The sequence below is a fragment of the Acanthochromis polyacanthus genome, chromosome 8, assembly GCF_021347895.1.
Source record: "Acanthochromis polyacanthus isolate Apoly-LR-REF ecotype Palm Island chromosome 8, KAUST_Apoly_ChrSc, whole genome shotgun sequence".
In the NCBI taxonomy this organism is placed as follows: Eukaryota; Metazoa; Chordata; class Actinopteri; family Pomacentridae; genus Acanthochromis; species Acanthochromis polyacanthus.
The window spans coordinates 4,373,665-4,393,056 of record NC_067120.1 but is presented as its reverse complement, the minus strand read 5'-3'; the positions used below and the strand labels follow the sequence as shown (position 1 = coordinate 4,393,056).

General features: G+C 41.7%; 1 protein-coding gene across 2 annotated transcripts; it reads left to right on the top strand.

Annotated features, from left to right (window-relative positions):
- Window positions 1-1,505: 1,505 nt before the first annotated feature.
- On the top strand, window positions 1,506-19,360 carry plekhg7 (pleckstrin homology domain containing, family G (with RhoGef domain) member 7). Of its 2 annotated transcripts, none has more exons than XM_051951885.1 (17): window positions 1,506-1,792; window positions 2,331-3,086; window positions 3,690-3,712; window positions 6,444-6,562; window positions 9,876-9,916; window positions 10,222-10,323; window positions 10,771-10,920; window positions 11,146-11,241; window positions 12,463-12,561; window positions 14,257-14,370; window positions 14,761-14,935; window positions 16,427-16,542; window positions 16,812-16,899; window positions 16,994-17,073; window positions 17,164-17,317; window positions 18,049-18,146; window positions 19,073-19,360. In XM_051951885.1, exons 2-17 carry the CDS (start codon window positions 2,457-2,459, stop codon window positions 19,181-19,183), a joined length of 2,196 nt encoding a protein of 731 aa, XP_051807845.1. In that variant the 5' UTR covers window positions 1,506-1,792; window positions 2,331-2,456; the 3' UTR covers window positions 19,184-19,360. The 2 variants fall into 2 exon arrangements, with proteins under 2 accessions (XP_051807845.1, XP_022056241.1); XM_022200549.2 differs by having other exon boundaries at window positions 2,328-3,086.
- The last annotated feature ends 32 nt before the right edge of the window (window positions 19,361-19,392 follow it).

Below are 19,392 nucleotides of genomic sequence, written 5' to 3'. Positions count from 1 at the left end.
ATTTGCCAATAAAAGTTTTGCAACTTTTATTAGTTTTTTGGTCTTTTTACAGTGTGGTACTTTTATTCACGCAAGGTTCGATTGTTTATCTTCCATCACAGCCTAAAAAACAGGAAGACATGTTATACTGAAAATATGTAAGCTTGAATGTCACTGATTAGATGAGATTCAACATTAAAAGTGGCATCAACAGACTAAAAAAAAAAACAGGGCCGTAATTGAAATATGAATCAGAGGATACACACTCCCCTTTAAGAACTTAAACATTAAATATCACAAGATAAAATAAATAAAATCAAATAAGCTTTAGGGAAAAAGTAAGTCTTAAGAAGAAGCTGAGATTTAAAATGAATAAATAGTAAGGAACAATTGGAGGAGCTAATGCAGCAATAAGATATACACTTAAAAAATTATCTTACAAAAAATATGCAGTAATGGTGCCAGAAACACGCAATCAACATTCAAACAATGTCAAAGTTGTTAAAAATAATGGCACATATAAAGAAAATAATAATATACATTCATTATTATACGGATATTTGCAGTTATTTAGAAGAAAAAATATGTATATTTAGAATTGAGTAATAGTAGTATAGATGATATTTAATATGTTGTTTTCCAGATTTCCCCTGTTTTTGTAAATTTCAGGTAATATCCAGTAAGATCATAGCACAAAATGTGAATGTCCATATAGACTAAAAAATAAATAAGTAAAAAAAAAAAAGAGCCTGTACACAATGTCCACATCAAAAATCTGTATTTTTTACAATTTGTTCTTTTACAACATGAAACCATAAAATCCCAGTCTTCAAAAACATTTTTACAGATATTTTCCATTATTATAACACTCCACTGTTTTTTTTTTTTCCGGCAGCAGTACAGTGTAGTTATTGTCTGACATTTTAACAAAAGAGGAAAAATCTGCAAAATTATATATATATATATATGTTTTTAAAAAAAGTAAATTGTTAGAAAAACAATCATGGGTAATAAATTATTCAAAGTATTCCTAAAATATTTTTAGACAATGCAGAAAAGAAAAATATTAACCTCTTAAGACCTGCCGTACACATATGTGGACATGTTTTTGTTTTCTGACTTTTTTTTTTCCCCAAAAGAGCGTATTGTTAATACTAATTATAATATTAATATTATTACTTCTATTACTAATACTATAATTAATAATAATAATAATAATAGTAATAACAACGTAAATCTAGCAAAAATATAATGTAAATGTAATAAACATAATAATCAGATACTAGATATTATCCAATTATTATTTTTATTGGTTATTCCTTATCCCAAATAAGTAGAAAAAAAACTAAAATGCAAGCCCAACCAAAGCTCGGTTCTTAGAAGGTTAAATATTCTTTTCTTGCTTTTTAAATAAATGTCTAACTGGCGTTTTATATGTTACGAAATAAACTGATAACTTTATTACTTTATTGTTCCAGTGTGACGAATAGGAAAGAGAGAGAGAGAGAGAGAGAGAGAGAGAGAGAGAGAGAGAGAGAGAGAGAGAGAGAGAGAGAGTGCGTGCGCGCGCGCGCGTGTGGTTCCCATACAGCAGCAGTCAGTCGCACCTTTGCACCGACCAGCTCCTGACGCTACCTCGTTCTCTCCACAGACCTGCTCCTTCTTCTTCTTCTTCACTCGTGTGAAAATCTAAAAACAACATTCGAGTTTCTCCGCTTTTAAACCTTCATTCCTGCGACTTTTGTCCCCACTTTCCTGGATTCTCTCTCCGGTTGGACTCTCGCCGCCGAGTCGACGCAAGGCGCCGGTAGATGTAAGTAAACCAGACTTTCTCCGTCTAAACTCTATTTAAGCTCATTCGCACGTTTATAAAGCGCATATTTAGTCGGTTTTGGCTGTAAAAGTTGCAGATTCGCTCTTTTTACTTTGTTTCTTTTTACCTTTTGTCGCCTCGTGGATGAGCCGAGCTGCGCTGCTTGGAATAAAACAATGAAATTCACCTGATCAGAGCAGCAGGGCTTAGTTTTAGTGGAAAATAAAGTTTATATCAGTAAAAACACACATCAGACAGTCCTGTGAGGCAGCAGAGTGTGTTTTACTGCTTCTGTACACTCTAATCTGTAGCATCCACCTGCTTTCCTGTTATTCCCAGACACATGTATTAGTTTAATGCACACTCAGTTCTAAGCACTCTGTGTCTTTTCAAGGCTTCTTTGCTGCCAGCTGCCCATTTTCAATCCCCTTCTCACAAGATTAGGAGGTAATTTTGTGCCTTGCTTCATTTGCCGGCTGTGGGTATTGACATATTTTCAACTTTCCTCCCCCTCTTTCTTCCCTTCCTTCCCCAGAAGCTGGAGAAAATGGTGTGAACGCTGCTGGAATGCAACGGGATTATCATCTGACTCGAAGGAGGCGAAGCACTCGGACCACGAGATTACAACTGATCTGTGCCGTACTACGATGCCTGTGAGGCTGCCATGTCGACGCTGAAGCACGTTATTCTGCAGGAGAAGGACGAGGACATCGAGAAGAAGCTGGACTGGAGTTACATCGAGTGGGCCGAGAATGAGGAGGTCGGTGCAGGTGTGGCGGACGCCCAGACGCAGACGGACTCGGGGGAAGTCGAGCACAAGGAGAGTCAGACCAGCAGCCCGGTCATCATGCACATCGACCTCACACGGACACACTCCAAGCTCAGACATTTGTCCCTGGTGGACGGCGACAGCTTGGTGCCGCCTTTCTTCCAGTTTGACCGCCAGGCTCCGGGACGCATCTCCACATCTCCCACCTTGAGGAGGATGAGGAGCACGAGGCGTCCTCTGGGTGACTCACGGGATCCGGCCAGGATGGGGAGCACCCAGGAGGAGCCCTCGCCGTCCCCCATGAGCCCCCTGTCCCCTGCTAACAAGGTCAAATCTCCCCTAGCCCCGAGCCCCCTCTCTGATGGAGAGATCTGTCACGAGATCTGTTCATCCTCGGGCCGACAGAGAACCAGATCACATAGATCAAAGACATTTGACAACGGTATCACTTCCACCAGGCAGGAATGTCGCAGTGCTCACCCTGCTCCCGTTAAAGAGTTTGGATTTCCTGATGCTGAAGTGCAGGTGAGGCCTTCTGCGCACACAATTTGTTTTCCTAATCTTCACGCAATCTTCCCACCGTCCCCTCAAGTCACGGCCTTCCCCAAAAGCCTATAAATTAGATGGTTACACATTCCTTCCTTGCGGAAACCTTTCGCTCCCTCGCCCGGCCTTGCCTCCTGCAGCGGTCACTCACAATGCGAGCTTTTGACAGCAAATGAATCAGCAGTTACATGCACTGACAGCTCTGACCAAACCCACTCCCTGCAGAGCCCTGGGAAGTGCTCTCCTCGGGCCCCCGTTCACCGCAGTCAGCAGTCACCCAATAATGGAGGGGTCAGTGAGCGATGGAAAAAGATAATGGGGAGATCTATTCATCAGCTCACCGCATTCAGGCCGGCACATTCTCAATGGAGTCCCGACGTTCTCCCCCAATATCAGAGGCTTTTGAGTCCGAGCGACCACTTAAGACACCGATTCAAATGTGACTGTCTTTGAAAGTGATCTAGTGCTGCTGGTAGCGGTAGGAGGTCTCCGGACCCTCACTTTGATGCTACAGTAGGCCGGTGCTGATGTGTGAATGGTGTAAAAGTTGAGCTCACTAATGCAGTTCTTTTTGTTTTGCAGGAGAAGGAGCACTGTCATAACAGGTAGGTGTACTCTGACCTGGACTTTTTTTGCATGTTGTCACCCCAGTGCCACTTTTCCAAGCGTGGGAAATCTGTATTTGCTTATCTGGAAAGTAGTAAAACAAATTTCCCTGTATCAGATACACCATTCACATTTGTTTTGTTTTTTTTTCCGCTTCCAGTTTCCTAAATGAAAAATTTGAGCCACAATGAATGACTTATGTGCTCGTGAGCAAGCGGGGATGATTGGACCTTCTGGTTTAAGGAGCCCCATTGTGCATTCATTGTCATTCAGGTCTTTGTTAATGGTTCAGAAGCTTGGTGGGTTAAGTTTTGAGAGTCCCATGGTTATGTATGGGCTAGACAAACCCTCATTAAGGCTGTTTTCCCCTTACTGCCGCCCACACCCCTCCTAATGGGCGGCCAGGCTCTTCCCCTCACTGGATAATTAGGCAGCTATTGTCCCTGTAATTACACCCTGGCACTGTGCCTCTTACACTGACCGGGCCTTGCGAAGCCATTGGTCGGGACAGTTTTGTTTTGGGGCATCATTATTTCTCTTGTTGTGGAGGAACAAAGCACCCATTTTTACAAGTGCTCTCGGTGGCAGAGAGGCTGACAGAGAAAGCTTTCTGAGCGCTCTCAAAGCAACAGGATGTCATTGTGAGGATGCTCTGGAATGAACAGCCAGGAGGCACTGACCTGGTTTAGAGAACCAATCGTGCCTTTCTTACTGTCCCATCAGCCACAGATCCTCACTCAGGTGCTGTTATCTGCCGTACTGTTGATTCAGTGCTGTGCCTGCCTATGCATCGATCCGGAGGTGGGGGGGGTTGGATCAGTTTACTGAGAGGGAACTCGGCCGCTGCCAGCGAGAGCGAGGAAACAGTCGGTGCTTTCACGGTTAAACAAAAAGTATCCTGGAGGAGAAATGTACCAGGTTTCTCCTGTTCACTTGCAAACTAACCGATCCTCCAAGTGTACAAGTTGGCCCTGCAGCCATGTGGCCTACATGTGCACTCGACTTAGTCTCATATGCCACTAGAATACACTGCAAAAACTCTAAATCTTACCAAGTCTATTTGTCTTATTTTTAGTCAAAATGTCTCATCCCGCTTGATTTTAGATGACATTTCAGCAAGATGGAGGGACTTCTATTAAGACAACACATCTTAAATATCTCGTTAAGTCAAAAAATCTTTAAATTATCTTGTTTTGAGTTGTATTTTACAAGAAAACTTAAAATAAATTTAATAAATCTCAAATTAGGAGGTTACATGAAAGCAAAAATCTATTCTTGAGTGAAAAACTGCTATTTTTTAAAGCATGTCTGGCTTATTTTAAGACACCTACGCTTGACAGTCTCGGTAAAATATAACTTAAAAGAAGTTTTCCCAGCTAATTTTAAGATCTCAATATTCTAAATATCACATCGTATTTCAAGAAATCTTCCCAAGTCATTTTCACTTGTTCTATTGGCAGATTTTTTTTCACTTATTTCAAGGTAAAAGTTCCTTGAAATGAGTTTTTTTTTCTTGTTTTGAGAGGAGCGTTTTTTCCAGTGTACAGCTACGATTTGAGAGGATGGGAAGTGCTGGAAGAGGAAGAAAGTCTGTTCAGTCAGTCTAATGAAGCCGTTTCTACATAGTGGACAGAAACAAACCAGCACCAGCATTGTTCGTCTTGTTTGTACTTCTGCTTGGGTTTATTGTTGTCACAAACAGGGACATTAGCCCTCATCTGAGCCAAGCTTCCCTCTGCTCTCATTATGTCCTGATAGCCTTTATTAGTCAGAAAGTGTTTGATCTGCTCTGATGATGTGTTTACTCGCTCTTTGTGTTTTTGTCTCCTGTCCTCTGAACTTTAAACTCTCCCTTTTGAAGCCAAGACCCTGAAATATTTAGAAGTGAAACCGCAGAGTGCTGACGTTGGTCACTGGCCAGTTGTCGATCAGCGTCAGTGTGCTGAAAATGAACCTTTCCTCTCAGCTGAACCAGCCCGTCTAGTTGTTGTGCACCTTATTTCTGTTTTTGTGATTGTTGGAGTCACACTGTCACCCATCAAGTTCTTCTAGGTTCAGACTGTTTTAGGTTTTACAAACAAATGAAAACATCCACGCAGCCATGCCCTCACCTGCATGCTTAATGTCTGCTTCCATGACATGAGCACATTTATCAAGGTCTGGGGTTTTTAATTTTGTCTCGTGAATATCCGTTTTTACTTTCCGCAGTGATCAATGAAGCACAACAGCCGGGGATAAGTCAAAGACACTCGAGAACAGTGGCTGTCTCAGCTTTGCCTCAGGCTAAAAGGCAGGCCCGGGTTTTTCCAGCCATGCCTCAGTTACTAACTATGAAAAGGAGACCGAGAGGATTATAACCGGCACACACTGACAGCTCGCCGCCTTCCACACAAATAGGCCGATCCATTAATCAGCTGCTATCCACACATAAGCCAGACACACAACACTTATCCTTTATAATTTCTGCTTCTCGTTGCACAATGCAGATGGTATTTCAACCACGTAAAATGACAAAAGGAATTCAGTTATTTCCTGTGGCTTGCTCTAAGTCTGTTCTCTTTAGAATACTTTTACAGTAGAGTTATAGTCCTTGTGACTGTAATTCTCAGGTGTCCTGTGAGACTTTTTTTTACAGTTAAAAGAAACATTTAACAATTATATCTTAGCCAAACAGAGTTATAAGTGAGGGGGGATCTGAAGATGTCCATCTGTCTGTTTTGGTGTCCTCAGGCTTCAGGAAAGGAGGCGGAGCTCCGTGGTGGTCAGTTTGCCCGGATTGGATGTTTCACCAGGAGACCTTTTTGTATCCAACGGAGCAGCTGACATACTAAACGGCTCAAACTACTCTGGTAATATTCTCTATTATATATATTAATGTTTTTACTTGTCATTCTCTGATCTGAGTGAACCCTGTTGATTGCAGCAGAACCTTTCTGACCCAGCTGGCCTCTGTTTGAGTCATGAACTGAGCAGTGTATGTTTTTACAAGGAACAAATCAGTCGCTTCAATTGTTTGGAAGAAAATGATTTACCAGAAATGATCGTGGTGCATGTAACCGGTCCTTGCTTGCTGTTCTGGTTAACCAAGCAGCACATTTGGTTTTGGCTCAGTTTCCATATTATTTAAAGAGGCTGTACAAAATAGTTGTCTTTATTGTTTATTGGTTAATATAAACATTAATGAGTTGTTAGGTTTAACCCTTATGGCTTTTAACTCTCTGAACTCCAACCAGTTTCTGAGCATTTTTTGTGTTTATGTCACATTTTTATTCACTGTTTGCTCATTTTTTTATTGCAATATGAAGTCCTGTACCTCTATGGAAGCAGAACAACCATGGCTAGAAGTAGAAAGAACTCAAAACTTTATTTATATAGCACATTTCAACAACAAGGCGATTCAAAGTGCTTTACAAAGACATTAAAACAGAAGATGGCAACAATTATTAAAAGAAAACAAAAGAAAACATTTCTGAAATCATTAAAAAAAAACGGTCAGAACAGTAAAAAGATCAAAAACAGAAGTCAGAAAACAAGGGCACAATTATTAAAAGAAAAACAGAACAGTAAACAGTTACACTACATCATCTGTTTATTATTAATTTACCAAAACTAATCAATAAATAATGGAAACATGTGCCCACAGGTGTTACTAAATCCTGAGGAAAAATGGTGACTCTACAACTTATTGATATTTGACTATTTACATTTTTAATTTGCTTTCTTACTCGTCTCCTCTTTGTTCAGTGTAAACACAGCCTGCAGTTCAATCTAGTGTAGCTGAAAGTTCCAGAAGTTTTGTCATGTGACGGCTGGTTGCAGCTGAGCAGGAATACTGAGGAGCCCAAATTGGTTTAGATTTTCTTACGCATCTGGTCAAATAATTTTTTTAAAATTTATTTTTTGGCGAAATATCAAATGAGACATGTCAAACAAAATGATTTTGATTAATATGAATATCATGATTTTTGGCTCAGATTTGGCTAATGACCATTGGCAAAGTAAAGTCTCACAAATATTTCAATTTTAACTGTTTTACCTCTGAAGAATTCTCTAATTTTGATGATTTTGTTAAAGAGTAACTGTCACGATCTGAGGAGGGCTGGACCCGAGCAGAGAGCCACACCACCAAGGCTGGTTGGAATGAAGTGTTTTATTGCTGGGGGGTGAAATGGTGGCTTGGTGGGGGAAAACCAGGGTGCAGGAGCGGGGGGTTCCAGGCAGGGACAGAAGGGGTCCAAGTAGGAGTGGGGGTCCAGGCAGGAGTGGGGGTCCAGGCAGGGGAAACCGGTGATGACTGGTCTGGGGAGAGCCGGAGGGGAAGGAGAATGGCAGGGATCCCGGACAGCTGAACTGTGAGGAGGCAGGAAAAAACAATGTAAGAAAACCAGGTAGGAACTCAAAACAGATATTGTGAGAGGCAAGAGAGTGAACTGAACTGTGTGGTTCTTGTTCAATACTCTGGCAGGGAGTGGAAGGCTGAGCCGGTACTTATTGTTGAGGTGAGTCATTAGTGAGATGATCGTCAGCTGTCCGGGAGCCGTGGAGGTAGTTGATTGCCTGAGTGGAGTCAGCTGAGAAGCTAGACTCCACTCAGGCACCGAGCTGTAGGGGAAGATACAGGGCAGAGGAGTGGATGGGAGACAGGCAAGGCAGAGGAGAAGGGAGCTGTGACAGTAACCTGCCTTTCAAACCTGTCTGCAGCGTTTGATGTTCAGAGGGTCAACTTAGCTGAGTGAACATTTATTTTTTTAGGTTCATCCTGTTTTATTTTTAATTAAAAAGCTGCTGTGAGTCTGTAGTTACCATTGGTTTCATCACAATCCTGGCAGGACAGAGCTTTGTTTTCTACAGCAGATAATTTACTCATCATTCCAGGGGAAACACAAGTGAGATGAATTTTGTTAACGATGACTCAGTTCCTTAGCCTAGCCGTGCTAGACCCATGTTCTGAAGGCACAAGGGTCTAGGCACACTCGAGAGGGAGGGAGGCGGGCTAAAAGGTTGTCTATCAAATCCCTCTGCAGCAATTGGGTAGGTATACAACCAATCAGCGCAACGAATAGGCTGGAAATCAGAGGATGCGGGAGTTTGGTGAAGCCTTATTTATACAGTCAATGGGTGAAGCTCAAGTATATTACAGACATGTTAACAGAAAGATTATTCAGAGTCGGTGCTAATGGAGCTCAACGACTGTTGTCGTTTTTGTTGTCGACCCTGGCAGAGAATTAAATTCGTTGCCGTGGGTTGTCTAGCGCGGCTAGGCTAGTTGTTTCCGGTTGTTTCTGTCAGAATCGTCACGCCTCTGTCGTCACTTAGTTACGCCCGCCTTCTGACTCTACACTTCATGGTGATTGGTCCGGCCAGTTTTAGGAGAATCCAGCCTCGAGCCTTATGGAGGGTAACTAGACCCATCCTAGCAGAGAATTAAATTCGTTGCCGTGGGTTGTCTAGCGCGGCTAGGCTATCAGTTCCTATCAGTGTCTCAGTAAACTGTGACACAGATCAAGACTGCAACATGCAGAGGTTCCTCCACAAGCTGACCTAAATGGAACGCAGCTGGTTTTAATGTTACGATTTACACAGGCAAAATGTCAGCTGAGGAAAAGATCTGTTCACTCATTTGTTCATTTACTGTCCTAGAATGAGCGTTCATAAATCAACAGTATCAGAATTTGAATAAATTGCATCTTGTAGAATCATTTTTCATATTCATAAACATGAGAAGCTATTCAAAACATTTTATGATAACCCTGGTCAATTTGCCAAACAAAATCCATATTTAGGGACTTTAAAGGAGCAGGTCAGTAGAACTAGCATTTAAACAGAGTTTGTTAGCTGGGATCGAAAGGGTTAAGGCGCAGACAGCTCTTTAATGTGCTTCAAAGACAGCACATTGTGTCTGTTTGTGGTGCACACCCATCGATTACGTCCAAAAGCAAAAAGGCAAAGATACTGTTTTTGTTCTATTTCACGTGTACCATAGGGTTATATGTAGTTATGCAAAAATACCAGATTCATTTGCATTTTCTGTGACTCCTGTACTCAAGGTTTTATCCCAACACACTGTTTTGTTTGTTTGATTCTAATCCCATCTGTTGGACACAACACATTCATGAATGTTTCTTTTTATAATCATTTTTTTGGTGTTTGTGATTTCTGCAGACACTAAGAAGTCAAAGTGGCCTTTCTCGAGGCGTAGTACGGTAGGTGTGTCGTCTGTCTGTCAGTCTGTGGAGGTGTGTGACTGGTGCCAGTGTTGTTTTGTTTTGATGACCTTGTTGCAGCATTGGGCAGTCGGTTCGGACATTGTTCTCTGACCCACTTCTCAAAGCAGATTAGTGTGTTTCCTCTTATCCCTTTTGGCACGCACAGTTTTATGTAATTGGTCAACACTTTGAAATGCAGAACTTGAAGCAAACTTTGGCTTTTGAGGCATAATAACCAGAACAAAACAACAAGTAGACTGCTGAAAATCTGCCTGATTTCTCTTTGTGTCGCTTCCTTTCAGACTAAAGGGAAGTCGCAGACAGCCACAGTGTCAGATATCGAAAAGTATCTTTCAACAGCACAGATTCAAGCCTGGAGGAACTCTGAACTTCAAAAATATAAGGTGAGAAATGAGCTCTGTCAGCAGAAAAGGTCCTCGAGGATCCATCCTGTTTGTCATGTAAATCACGCTGGTCCTGTCTGTGCCGTGACTTCTCATCCGAGCAAAACTTGAACTGCTAAGAGATTCAGATTTCCAATCCAAATACAGCTCTGTGTTTACCAAATGACTCAGAAATAAGAAGACAGCAGTTAAAGGGAAGCTCCTGTAAAGTTTAACTTGCACAGGTTGTACGAGAACCAGAATTTCTAGGCAGTAACCAGTCAGGTCGACTCTACACACGAATATAAACAACACTGACAGACACTACAGTCTATCACAATAGCGGTAGGAATTTTATAGTCATGGAATATAGAGTTTTTTAGATTATGAGCTGTCTGAGGGAGATGCAGCGTTCCTGTTTGTTCGTTGCAGTTTTACCCTCTCGTCTTTCTGTCCATGTGTGTGCAGGATTACTCTGTGGCCGAGTTCCTGCAGGACCAGTCCTCCCAGGTGGGCGCTTCCACCGACCCTCAGGTCTTCAAAAGACAAGAGGCCATCTGGGAACTCCTCACCAGCGAATGCGTTTACTTCTTGGATCAGCTCATGGTTCTCAAAGAGGTGAGTGTCCGTACAAAGCCTGTCACACACACACAGCACCACAAATAAACAGACCAAACCCAAATGAAACCCAACACCTGCTGCTTTGTGCTTTTCATCGTCTCCATGTAAAAGTCTGTTCAGGTTTTCCTTTCTCTCCAGCATTGGATTAGAAATTTAATGCTAGCTCGACAGATAGCCTGAACCTTTCTGTTGTGTGTCTGTGGCTCCTTTTGTTCCCTTCAGGTGTTTTTGGCTACACTCACAAACCTGCAGTCGAGGAACTGCCTCACTGATGTCGACTCGTGGAGGCTGTTTGCAAACCTCAACGAGCTTTGCCTGGTGAGACGCGATGCAAATACGTTGCATGCGGGCCGCTAGTTTTGTATTTGCTATGTAAATAATCCAAAATAACAGGAGGCTTCATGGCCTTCAGATAACACTGTTTGGTGCAGCATCAAAACAGCATAAGAGAGCTCATGATAGATCTGTATAACTCTTGATAAAGTGCCCTTTTTTATTTATTTTTAGCCTGTATTTACCCAGGAAAGCATCATTAATCTGAGATATAGTTCTATAAAATCCTCAAAAGGCAACAAAATGTTACAAATGTGGCAACAAATGCATGGCTTATCTCAGGGGTGACAAACTCATTTTAGTTCAGGTTCCACATTCAGCCCAATTTCATCTCACTTATAGCACAACAACCTATAAATAACCACAACCCCTAATTTTTTCTTTGTTTTAGTGCAGAAAAAGGAAGTTATGAATGTGTTTACCTTTAATGATCTATCTTTTTACAAAACTTCATGAACAACCTGAAATTTCCGAAGAAAAATAAGTGAAATTTCAACAACATTCAGCCTCAGTTTATCATTTCCACATTACAGCTTCCAGATCGCAAAGCGTCTACAAAGGAACACAACATTCAGTTCCAGGTATCTGGAGCTGAATGATATAGTATTTTACTTTATGAAAATCAGACAAAAAACAACAAAAACAGGACAAATATTCCAAAAAATAAACAAAAAATGAGACAAACGACATGAAACAAAACAAAAAGAGACCAAAAAAACTGACAAAAAAGTGACAGAGACAAAAAAAATGGACAAACGACACAAGCAAGACCAAAAAAACCCCCCACAAAACGACAAAAACGATTCCCAAAACAACAAATAAAGTGAAACACAAAATGACAAAAATAAGACAAAAACAAAAAAGCAAGACAAAAAGGAAACAATAAACGACAAAAATGAGGAATGAAACGACAAAAACATGAGATAAATGAAAAAAGTCAGGCAAAATAAGACAAAAAACAACTAAAGCAAAACAAAATATTACACTTTATGATCAAAACAACTTGTGAAGGTCTAGAAATTATTTACAGTTTTTACAAATTTCAAATCGCCAGTTAATGTCTGTAATTTTTACACTTTGCAAAGTCACATAGCGGGCCCTACGTTTGACACCCTTGGTTTATCTCCACTTAATGTTATCACTGCACATGTGAGAGCGTCCCTCTGTCTCGTGGTGATACTGGACACTGAGTGTTTTCTGCTGCAGGTGAGCTTTGGTTTCCTGAACAACCTCCTTCGCGTCATCAGGGACACGCTGGAGATCAGTGAGGGTGGCGGGCCCACCCTGCTGGAGCTGCTGGGGAAGGCAAGTGTGACTCACCAGTGGACACACTTTCACACACTGAGTCTGACATCAGCCCTCCCGCAGCTATTTGTTCGGCTGTCAAAGTCCAGTCATAAGACAAATGGAAGAGGAGGAAATAGAAAAAGCAACTTCAAATTACTGATCACACATTAATCTGGATGGATTAACCCTTTGAACTAAAAGCAGTTTCTGGGCGTTATTATTTTATTGTTTGCGTTACTTTTTTTATGTACCGTGGGATTTTTTTACACTGTGATGTAAAGTCCTGCACCTCTATGGAAACATCACAGTCATGGCTAGAAGGAGAGAGAAATCATGAATGTCTTCTGTGCAGTATGACATCATTATATTTCCATAAATCATAAAAAAATCAATCATAAAAAATAAAAAAAAACTAAGCGCCCACAGCTGTTACCAATATATTTCAAATGGTTTCCGTATTTGTCTCCTATCTGCTCGGTGTAAACACTCCCTGCAGTTCAACCTAGTTCACCCTAAAAGTTTCAGAATTTTTGTCACATGACGGCTGATTGCAGCTGAGTCACTAAAGGCACTGAGGAGGGCAGAATTTTAGTTAAAAAATCAAACAAGAGAAGCACTCTCAGACCGCAGCACTCTGCCAAGGCTGCTCAGTCTTTGTATCATTTCTGACCGATGAAAGCTTTAATAAAGACCGACTTTCCTCTAAACACAGGCGTGTGTTATACATAAGTATGTTATGTACAGATACCAAACCGCATGACCTAAATATGTAGCGGGAATTGATTGGACTCGGAAACAGCCACACAAATTAATCAATTGTTCCTTGTATCATTTCTGACAGATACATCCTGGTGGATTTACAGGATTGTAATCATGTGATGGGACTTGAGATGGAAATTAGTAGGGCTGGACCCGAATATTCGTTCGCTACGACGGCATCCGGATATTAATTTTGGTATCCGAATATTCGCTTAAAATTTTTGGATGAAATTTTCAGGGAAGGCCGGAAAAGATATAAGGACCACCAGACTGGATTTTGGCAGTGATGTGGCTTATAGTCTGGATCCGCGGATTTATTAGATAGTGGCATGGTGCCACTGTAACCATGACAACAAGTGGACACTACATCAACTGCCTGCGACAGCTGAGCAGCCTTGGAGGAGTTCTGCGTTCTGAGTGTTTTTCTTGTTCTGTTATCGATAACTGCTTTCTGATAAATTGTGGTTTGACGGGTTTGCATGCGCTTGTTGCACCAGTAACACTATCATTATCTGTTACTTGTCGCTTTTATCTCAAACCACAAGAGATTATGTTAAATTAGATAGCAATAATAGGAAGGAAAGGCATCCTCGGGTCACATTTCCTCTGAAACACTGAGAATACGAAGCGCATCTGCAGCACTTCTAGTGTTTTGTTCTTTGATATGAAGTAATATTGAGCAACAAAGTTCAGCCGAAAGCAGAAATCATCGCAGGAAAATAATCGAAATGTCTGCCTTGTATCGAGGATAAAGCGGTATATAGAGAATGGATGGATGGATGCCTTGTATCGGTAAATTATGCATCACAGGAAGCAGCAGGGAACAGAATTCAAAGACAGGTTAAGTTATTTTGTGTGTTTGAATGCAATTTGGCATCTTCGCCTTCATCTGTGATTTGTTTATCTGCAGCTAAACAGCTGATGTGTTTGTCTGACGCTCCAATCTGCTGACAGGCCTTCCAGGAGAGCATATGCCACTGTCTGCAGAAGTACTGCCTCAACTACTCCACGGCTCTGCTTTACCTGGACAGCCTGAAGTCCAGGGAGGACTTTGGATCATATGTGAAGGTACAGAAAAAAAAAAAAAAACTCCCTGGCTGCAGCTAAAATGTGCGAGCCAGTCGGAGCAGTGACGAGGACGCCGTGTACCGTGAAAATGCAGCAGGCGATGACAGCCAAGTGTGGGAGAGGACACACAGTAACACTCAAACAGCAAACACTCAGTGTGACAGAGGATCCCAGTGAGAGGAATGCCACCATTACACAGTTGTAACCGTGTAGCCTTCCTCCCATCATGTGTTTGCTGCTCTTAGATATCATCTGTCTTCACGTGTACTTCACCACCCATCCCCCTTTCTCTTCCTTTCAGTTCTAGCAAACATTCTGACCGGCTCTTTCACCCCTCTGACCTCTCTCTTTTCAACTCTCACCCTCCGTCTCCCCCCCTTTTCTCCTCAGTGGTGTGAGAGGAACGAACAATGCCGGAGGCTGCAACTGCGTGACCTGCTGGTGGCGCCGTTGCAGAGGCTAACTCGATACCCTCTGCTGTTGCGGAATATCGCGAAAAGATGTCAGCTGGATGAAGAAACCAGAGGCATGCAGGCGATAGCAGAGCAAGTGGACACATCCATATGTAAGCAGCACGTCTTTCTTTCCCTTACCAGCTGACTCTCAGAAGTGTGTGCTGTTGCAGGTCTAGTTATGTGACTCTAAGCTTCACACAGATCTTTTCGGATGACGAATTGAGCGTTTCACTGAGCCTCGGGTGTCAGCGGTGTCATCCAGCCCGTCATGACTCAAGCATGCCTTTAGTGTGGCTAGTGAGGGTGTTTGCAAGCACGTTAAGTAGATGCAAGTGAGGTTATCTGACTGCAGCAGCTCAAAAAGACCAGTTTGTGTCTTGCAGAATAAAACAAATGACATGCCTTGGACCGCAGCCAGCAGGCCCTGACCGTTTCTCCTCCACAGCATGCCTCTGCCTGCAGACCTGTTGTGGCGGTTTACTGTGTAACTCCACAGACAGACTGTGAGAAATGTGCCGCAGCGCTGCGCCTCAATGTCATGTTGTTGTATTGAACAAATAGCCTCCCCAAAACTAAACACGGCGCGGGGCCGCGCACACATCTTCAGTTGCACACTTTCCCATAATCATTAAAAAGGTGTGTTTTTACCACAAGGCGTGTTCTGCCACACCTTTTTAATGGTTATGATTGTGTAAAGCGCAGCTGACGTGGAGCATTGTAATCACAGCTGAGATGTGCAGGCCAATGTCCTCTGTGGGTGTGTGTGTGTGTGTGTGTGTGTGTGTGGTGGGGGGGGGGGTATTTACTGTAAAAGCTGAGAGAGCTGTAATCTCTCACGACATGGTCACGCCCGTGTTTGGCATCACTGTAAAGGAAAACACAATGAGATAATACGGTTTAAGAGCACTGGGAGGAACTGTTTACATATTGTTTAAATTGTGGTCAACAAATTGATCCTGACAGTACGTACGGTAATACACACCTTATGTAAAATGTAATGCTGTCAAACGATTCAAATTTTAAATCAGATTAATCACAGGGTTGCTGTGGATTAAATTAGATTAATCACAAATCAGTATCCTACATTTTAATCTATATTAATCATGTTTCATTTTGCATGGGCAAACAGACTCAAGTACTAACTCCTGTGTGGATCATGTGACTGAAACAGACAGAAAAGAAAACATGGAATCCTAAAAGCGGTTTTTGGCAGAAGATTGCTATAGCTATCGATGGAAGAACTTACTTGATATTGATCATTATCAAAAAAAACATGGAAAATGTCTGATATCAGCTCTTAACTTAAACTCTTATGAGCTATTTTTGTTGTTCTCATTATATTTGTCCAAACAGATGTACCTTTAGTTGTACCAGGCATTAAAATGAACAAGAAACTGCAGAAAACAAGGGTGGTCTAATAATGTTACGCTGTAGATGGGTTAAAATTTTTAATCAGATTAATCATGATGATGGATTCGTCCGTATTAATGCGCTAATTTTGACAGCTGTAATAAAATTTTTATTTTTTTTTTTAGCTGTGCAAGTCAGAGGTTCTGTTGTTTTACCCACAGTCATTCGTGACCTGTGCTCTCTGTCTAAAGGTGATTTAGAGGGGAAGGTGAAATGGCTGGATAACTACCAGAAGGTGAAGCAGCTGAGAGACGCCCTGGTGTGGCTGCCTGTATGGGAGAGAGACAAGCGTGCCTTCATCCCCGAGGTCTGTCTGCTTTATCTGCGTTTGTGTAAATATTAATATTTGTGTGGCCGCAAGAAGTGTGTCGACAGATCAAAGCGTTAAAGTGACAGACTTGCACCGATGCTTCATCCCCTTAACACCTTTTCTGTGAAGACAAAATCCGATCATTGAAATCCGATGCGTCATTAGCTCATGCTTTGGAATCAGAAAGCCAGATCTTTCGCTATGATCTCACATGTCAAAAGGTGAAGATCTTTTTCTCCTCATCTGATCAGCTGCTCCTCTTCCAGAATCTAAAACATCTCCTGAAGGCTGTCACTCTGGAGAATCTGATTTCTCACAGAAGTCTGCTGCACGAAGGGAAGCTGGTGCTCACAGGTGCGTGTCGTTGGCGTCAATCCAACATATTTTACGTGATAAGTGCTTCGACCTGAGCCAGATCTTACACCATCTTTCTTTGGTTCGTCACCAGAGAACACGAAGCTGATAGATGTTTATCTGTTCCTGTTTGACGAATTCCTGCTGATTACAAAGATAAAGAGAAACAAGAAGGTTTGTCACTCTCTCGGCCTGCTCTCTCTCTGATCTGGACCAGTGATAGATACTCAGTGTAAGACTTATTCTTGTTCCCTCGCTGTCTAGAGGTCCATCGGTCCGGATCAGAATCCTCTGAGGCCGCTGCAGAACCTGGAGCTGGATCAGCTGCTGAAGGAGGGATGCACCTTCACGGTCATCGACCAGCCCGTCTCTCTGGACCGACTCCAGCTGAAGAACATTGATCAACTAAATGCGTCCAGTAATTATAGATTTTTTTTAAGCGTTGTTTCCTCTCATTTGGACACAGTTTAACCCTCTGAATGACAAAACCTGCTTGAAAAAGCTCCAAAATGACACCCTTTATCAGAGAAGCTTTCAACTTTCCATCAGAACTAATCGTGTGTGAAGTGCAGTTCCATCATAAAAACTTGACTAAAACTAAGCTGACAGTGAGGATATTTCATCAACATCACTTTGCTCTAAATGTCTCATTTAAACATTTGCTAAAAATAACCCGCTTAAGTTAACCAGATTCTGTAAAAACCAAAAAATTCTGTGCGACTTGGCACAAATAAGAAGCCATTAGTGACTCAGCTGTGACCAACGCACACTTTGCAAAAATTCATGGGACTTTTTAGCTACACTAGGCTGAACTGCAGGTAGTGTTTCCACAGAGCAGATCAAAAATGGACGTAGTAAAATATTTATACTATGTACTGCCACCATGATTTTTTTCCAGTAGTGGTCACACCTGTGGGCACTTGGAAAAGAGATTTGGTTGTGCTGTTTCCATAGAGGTACAGCGGGGAAAAAAAACACCCACAACAAGTAAATATGTGACAGGAGGGGGGGGGAATCACCCAGAAACTGCTTAAAAGACAGAATTTGTTGAGTGCATTTCAGCAGAGCAGACGACAGAATCAGAATATGTGCGTGCATGTTTGCAGCCACATTTGTCTTTTATGGAAAACTGCTCTGTTTTCTTTCCAGCATCAGGGTTGCCTCATTCATTCATAATAATGCACCAGAACCGCTACCAGCAGTGCATCGGTGCGTTCATCCTGCAAGCTGCGACAGAGTCAGCCAAGGTAGGTCAGTTCAGCGACGAATTTCAAGAGGAGCTGCAGGAACACAGATCACATTCTGTTCACAAAATAATGTTTACATACCACATAGATGTGGTACATTTATCCAAACAGGTCTGCTTTGTAAACAGACGCCACACATCCAGAGAACCACCAAAATAATACCTTTTTTAAAATTTTTTTAGATGTATTTATTTAGCTTTGTATGCAGGCCACTTAATTTAGATTTGTGGTTGATGCTCAGTTCTTTCTTCTTAAATCTGCACAAAGTTTGATTTTTTTTTAAAAAGTATGAATATCCTATGTGTTTTATTGGGTCACACAGGCCTAAAAAAGTGTATATTTATTACAGCACATAACAGTGGTGGAAAAAAGTTTTCGGACACCCTTAAAATTATACACACTCTGAAATATTGTCATGAAATATTTATGGAAAAATCTTTTTTTGTGTTTTAAAAGTTGTGGCTGTATTAGACAGACACAAACAAATACAAATTGTTTTTTTTGTTTATTGTTTACAAGAAAAACTAATTTCTACCAAAATGACCCAATGCTCAAAATTCCTTATTTTTGTGGAACAAATCAATTTTATTTTTTTAGGATTTGTTTAGTCTTATGTCTGTGATCGTACTAAAAGAAATTTCACCCAAGAGTGACTCTTAATGCAATATAAATGCAAAAAAACCCCTTTTTCCCCACCACTGTATTTCATGAAGTTCTCGATATATTCTCAACTTTTTGGGGGGATTTCTGTAAACGAAGGTCAAGATAAACAGTTTTCCTCTCATGCAGCCGCTTTAGCCCAGCTCACGACACACCATGTCAACATAATAACATAAGATCTGTGGAGTCCCTTCAAGCAGCTGTTCACTGATAAATCTGGTAATTCTGTTTGTAACCATCTTGAACATGTTTTTTTTTGTCTCCAGAGAGCGTGGATGTCAAAGATAGAGGGCGCAGTGACGGCGCTGCTGAAGCTGGACTCTCAGCAGCCGCGAGTCAAGAGCTCCTCACTGTGGCTGGAGTCTTCACAGATATGAGCCGTCCAGCAGCACCAGAAGCCATCCGAAATGTTTCTACTGTCAATGTGCACTTCACTGTCCCCTCGAGTCTTGTAAATGACTGTACTAGCGCTAGGATTGTTTTGTAAACTCCGTGTTTGCCTTTAAAGGCAGCTGCTGCAGTAGTGTACAATAAATATGTGATTATGTAGTTAAGGTCGAGTGTTTTTTATTCATTTTAAACATCT

Bases quoted from the DNA above. Each gene is read 5' to 3' on its own strand.
- plekhg7 (XM_051951885.1), top strand. From the start codon at position 2,457: ATGTCGACGCTGAAGCACGTTATTCTGCAGGAGAAGGACGAGGACATC. The intron at 10,921-11,145 runs GTGAGTGTCCGT...TGTTCCCTTCAG, and splicing joins AGCTCATGGTTCTCAAAGAG to GTGTTTTTGGCTACACTCAC. The intron at 11,242-12,462 runs GTGAGACGCGAT...TTTCTGCTGCAG, and splicing joins ACCTCAACGAGCTTTGCCTG to GTGAGCTTTGGTTTCCTGAA.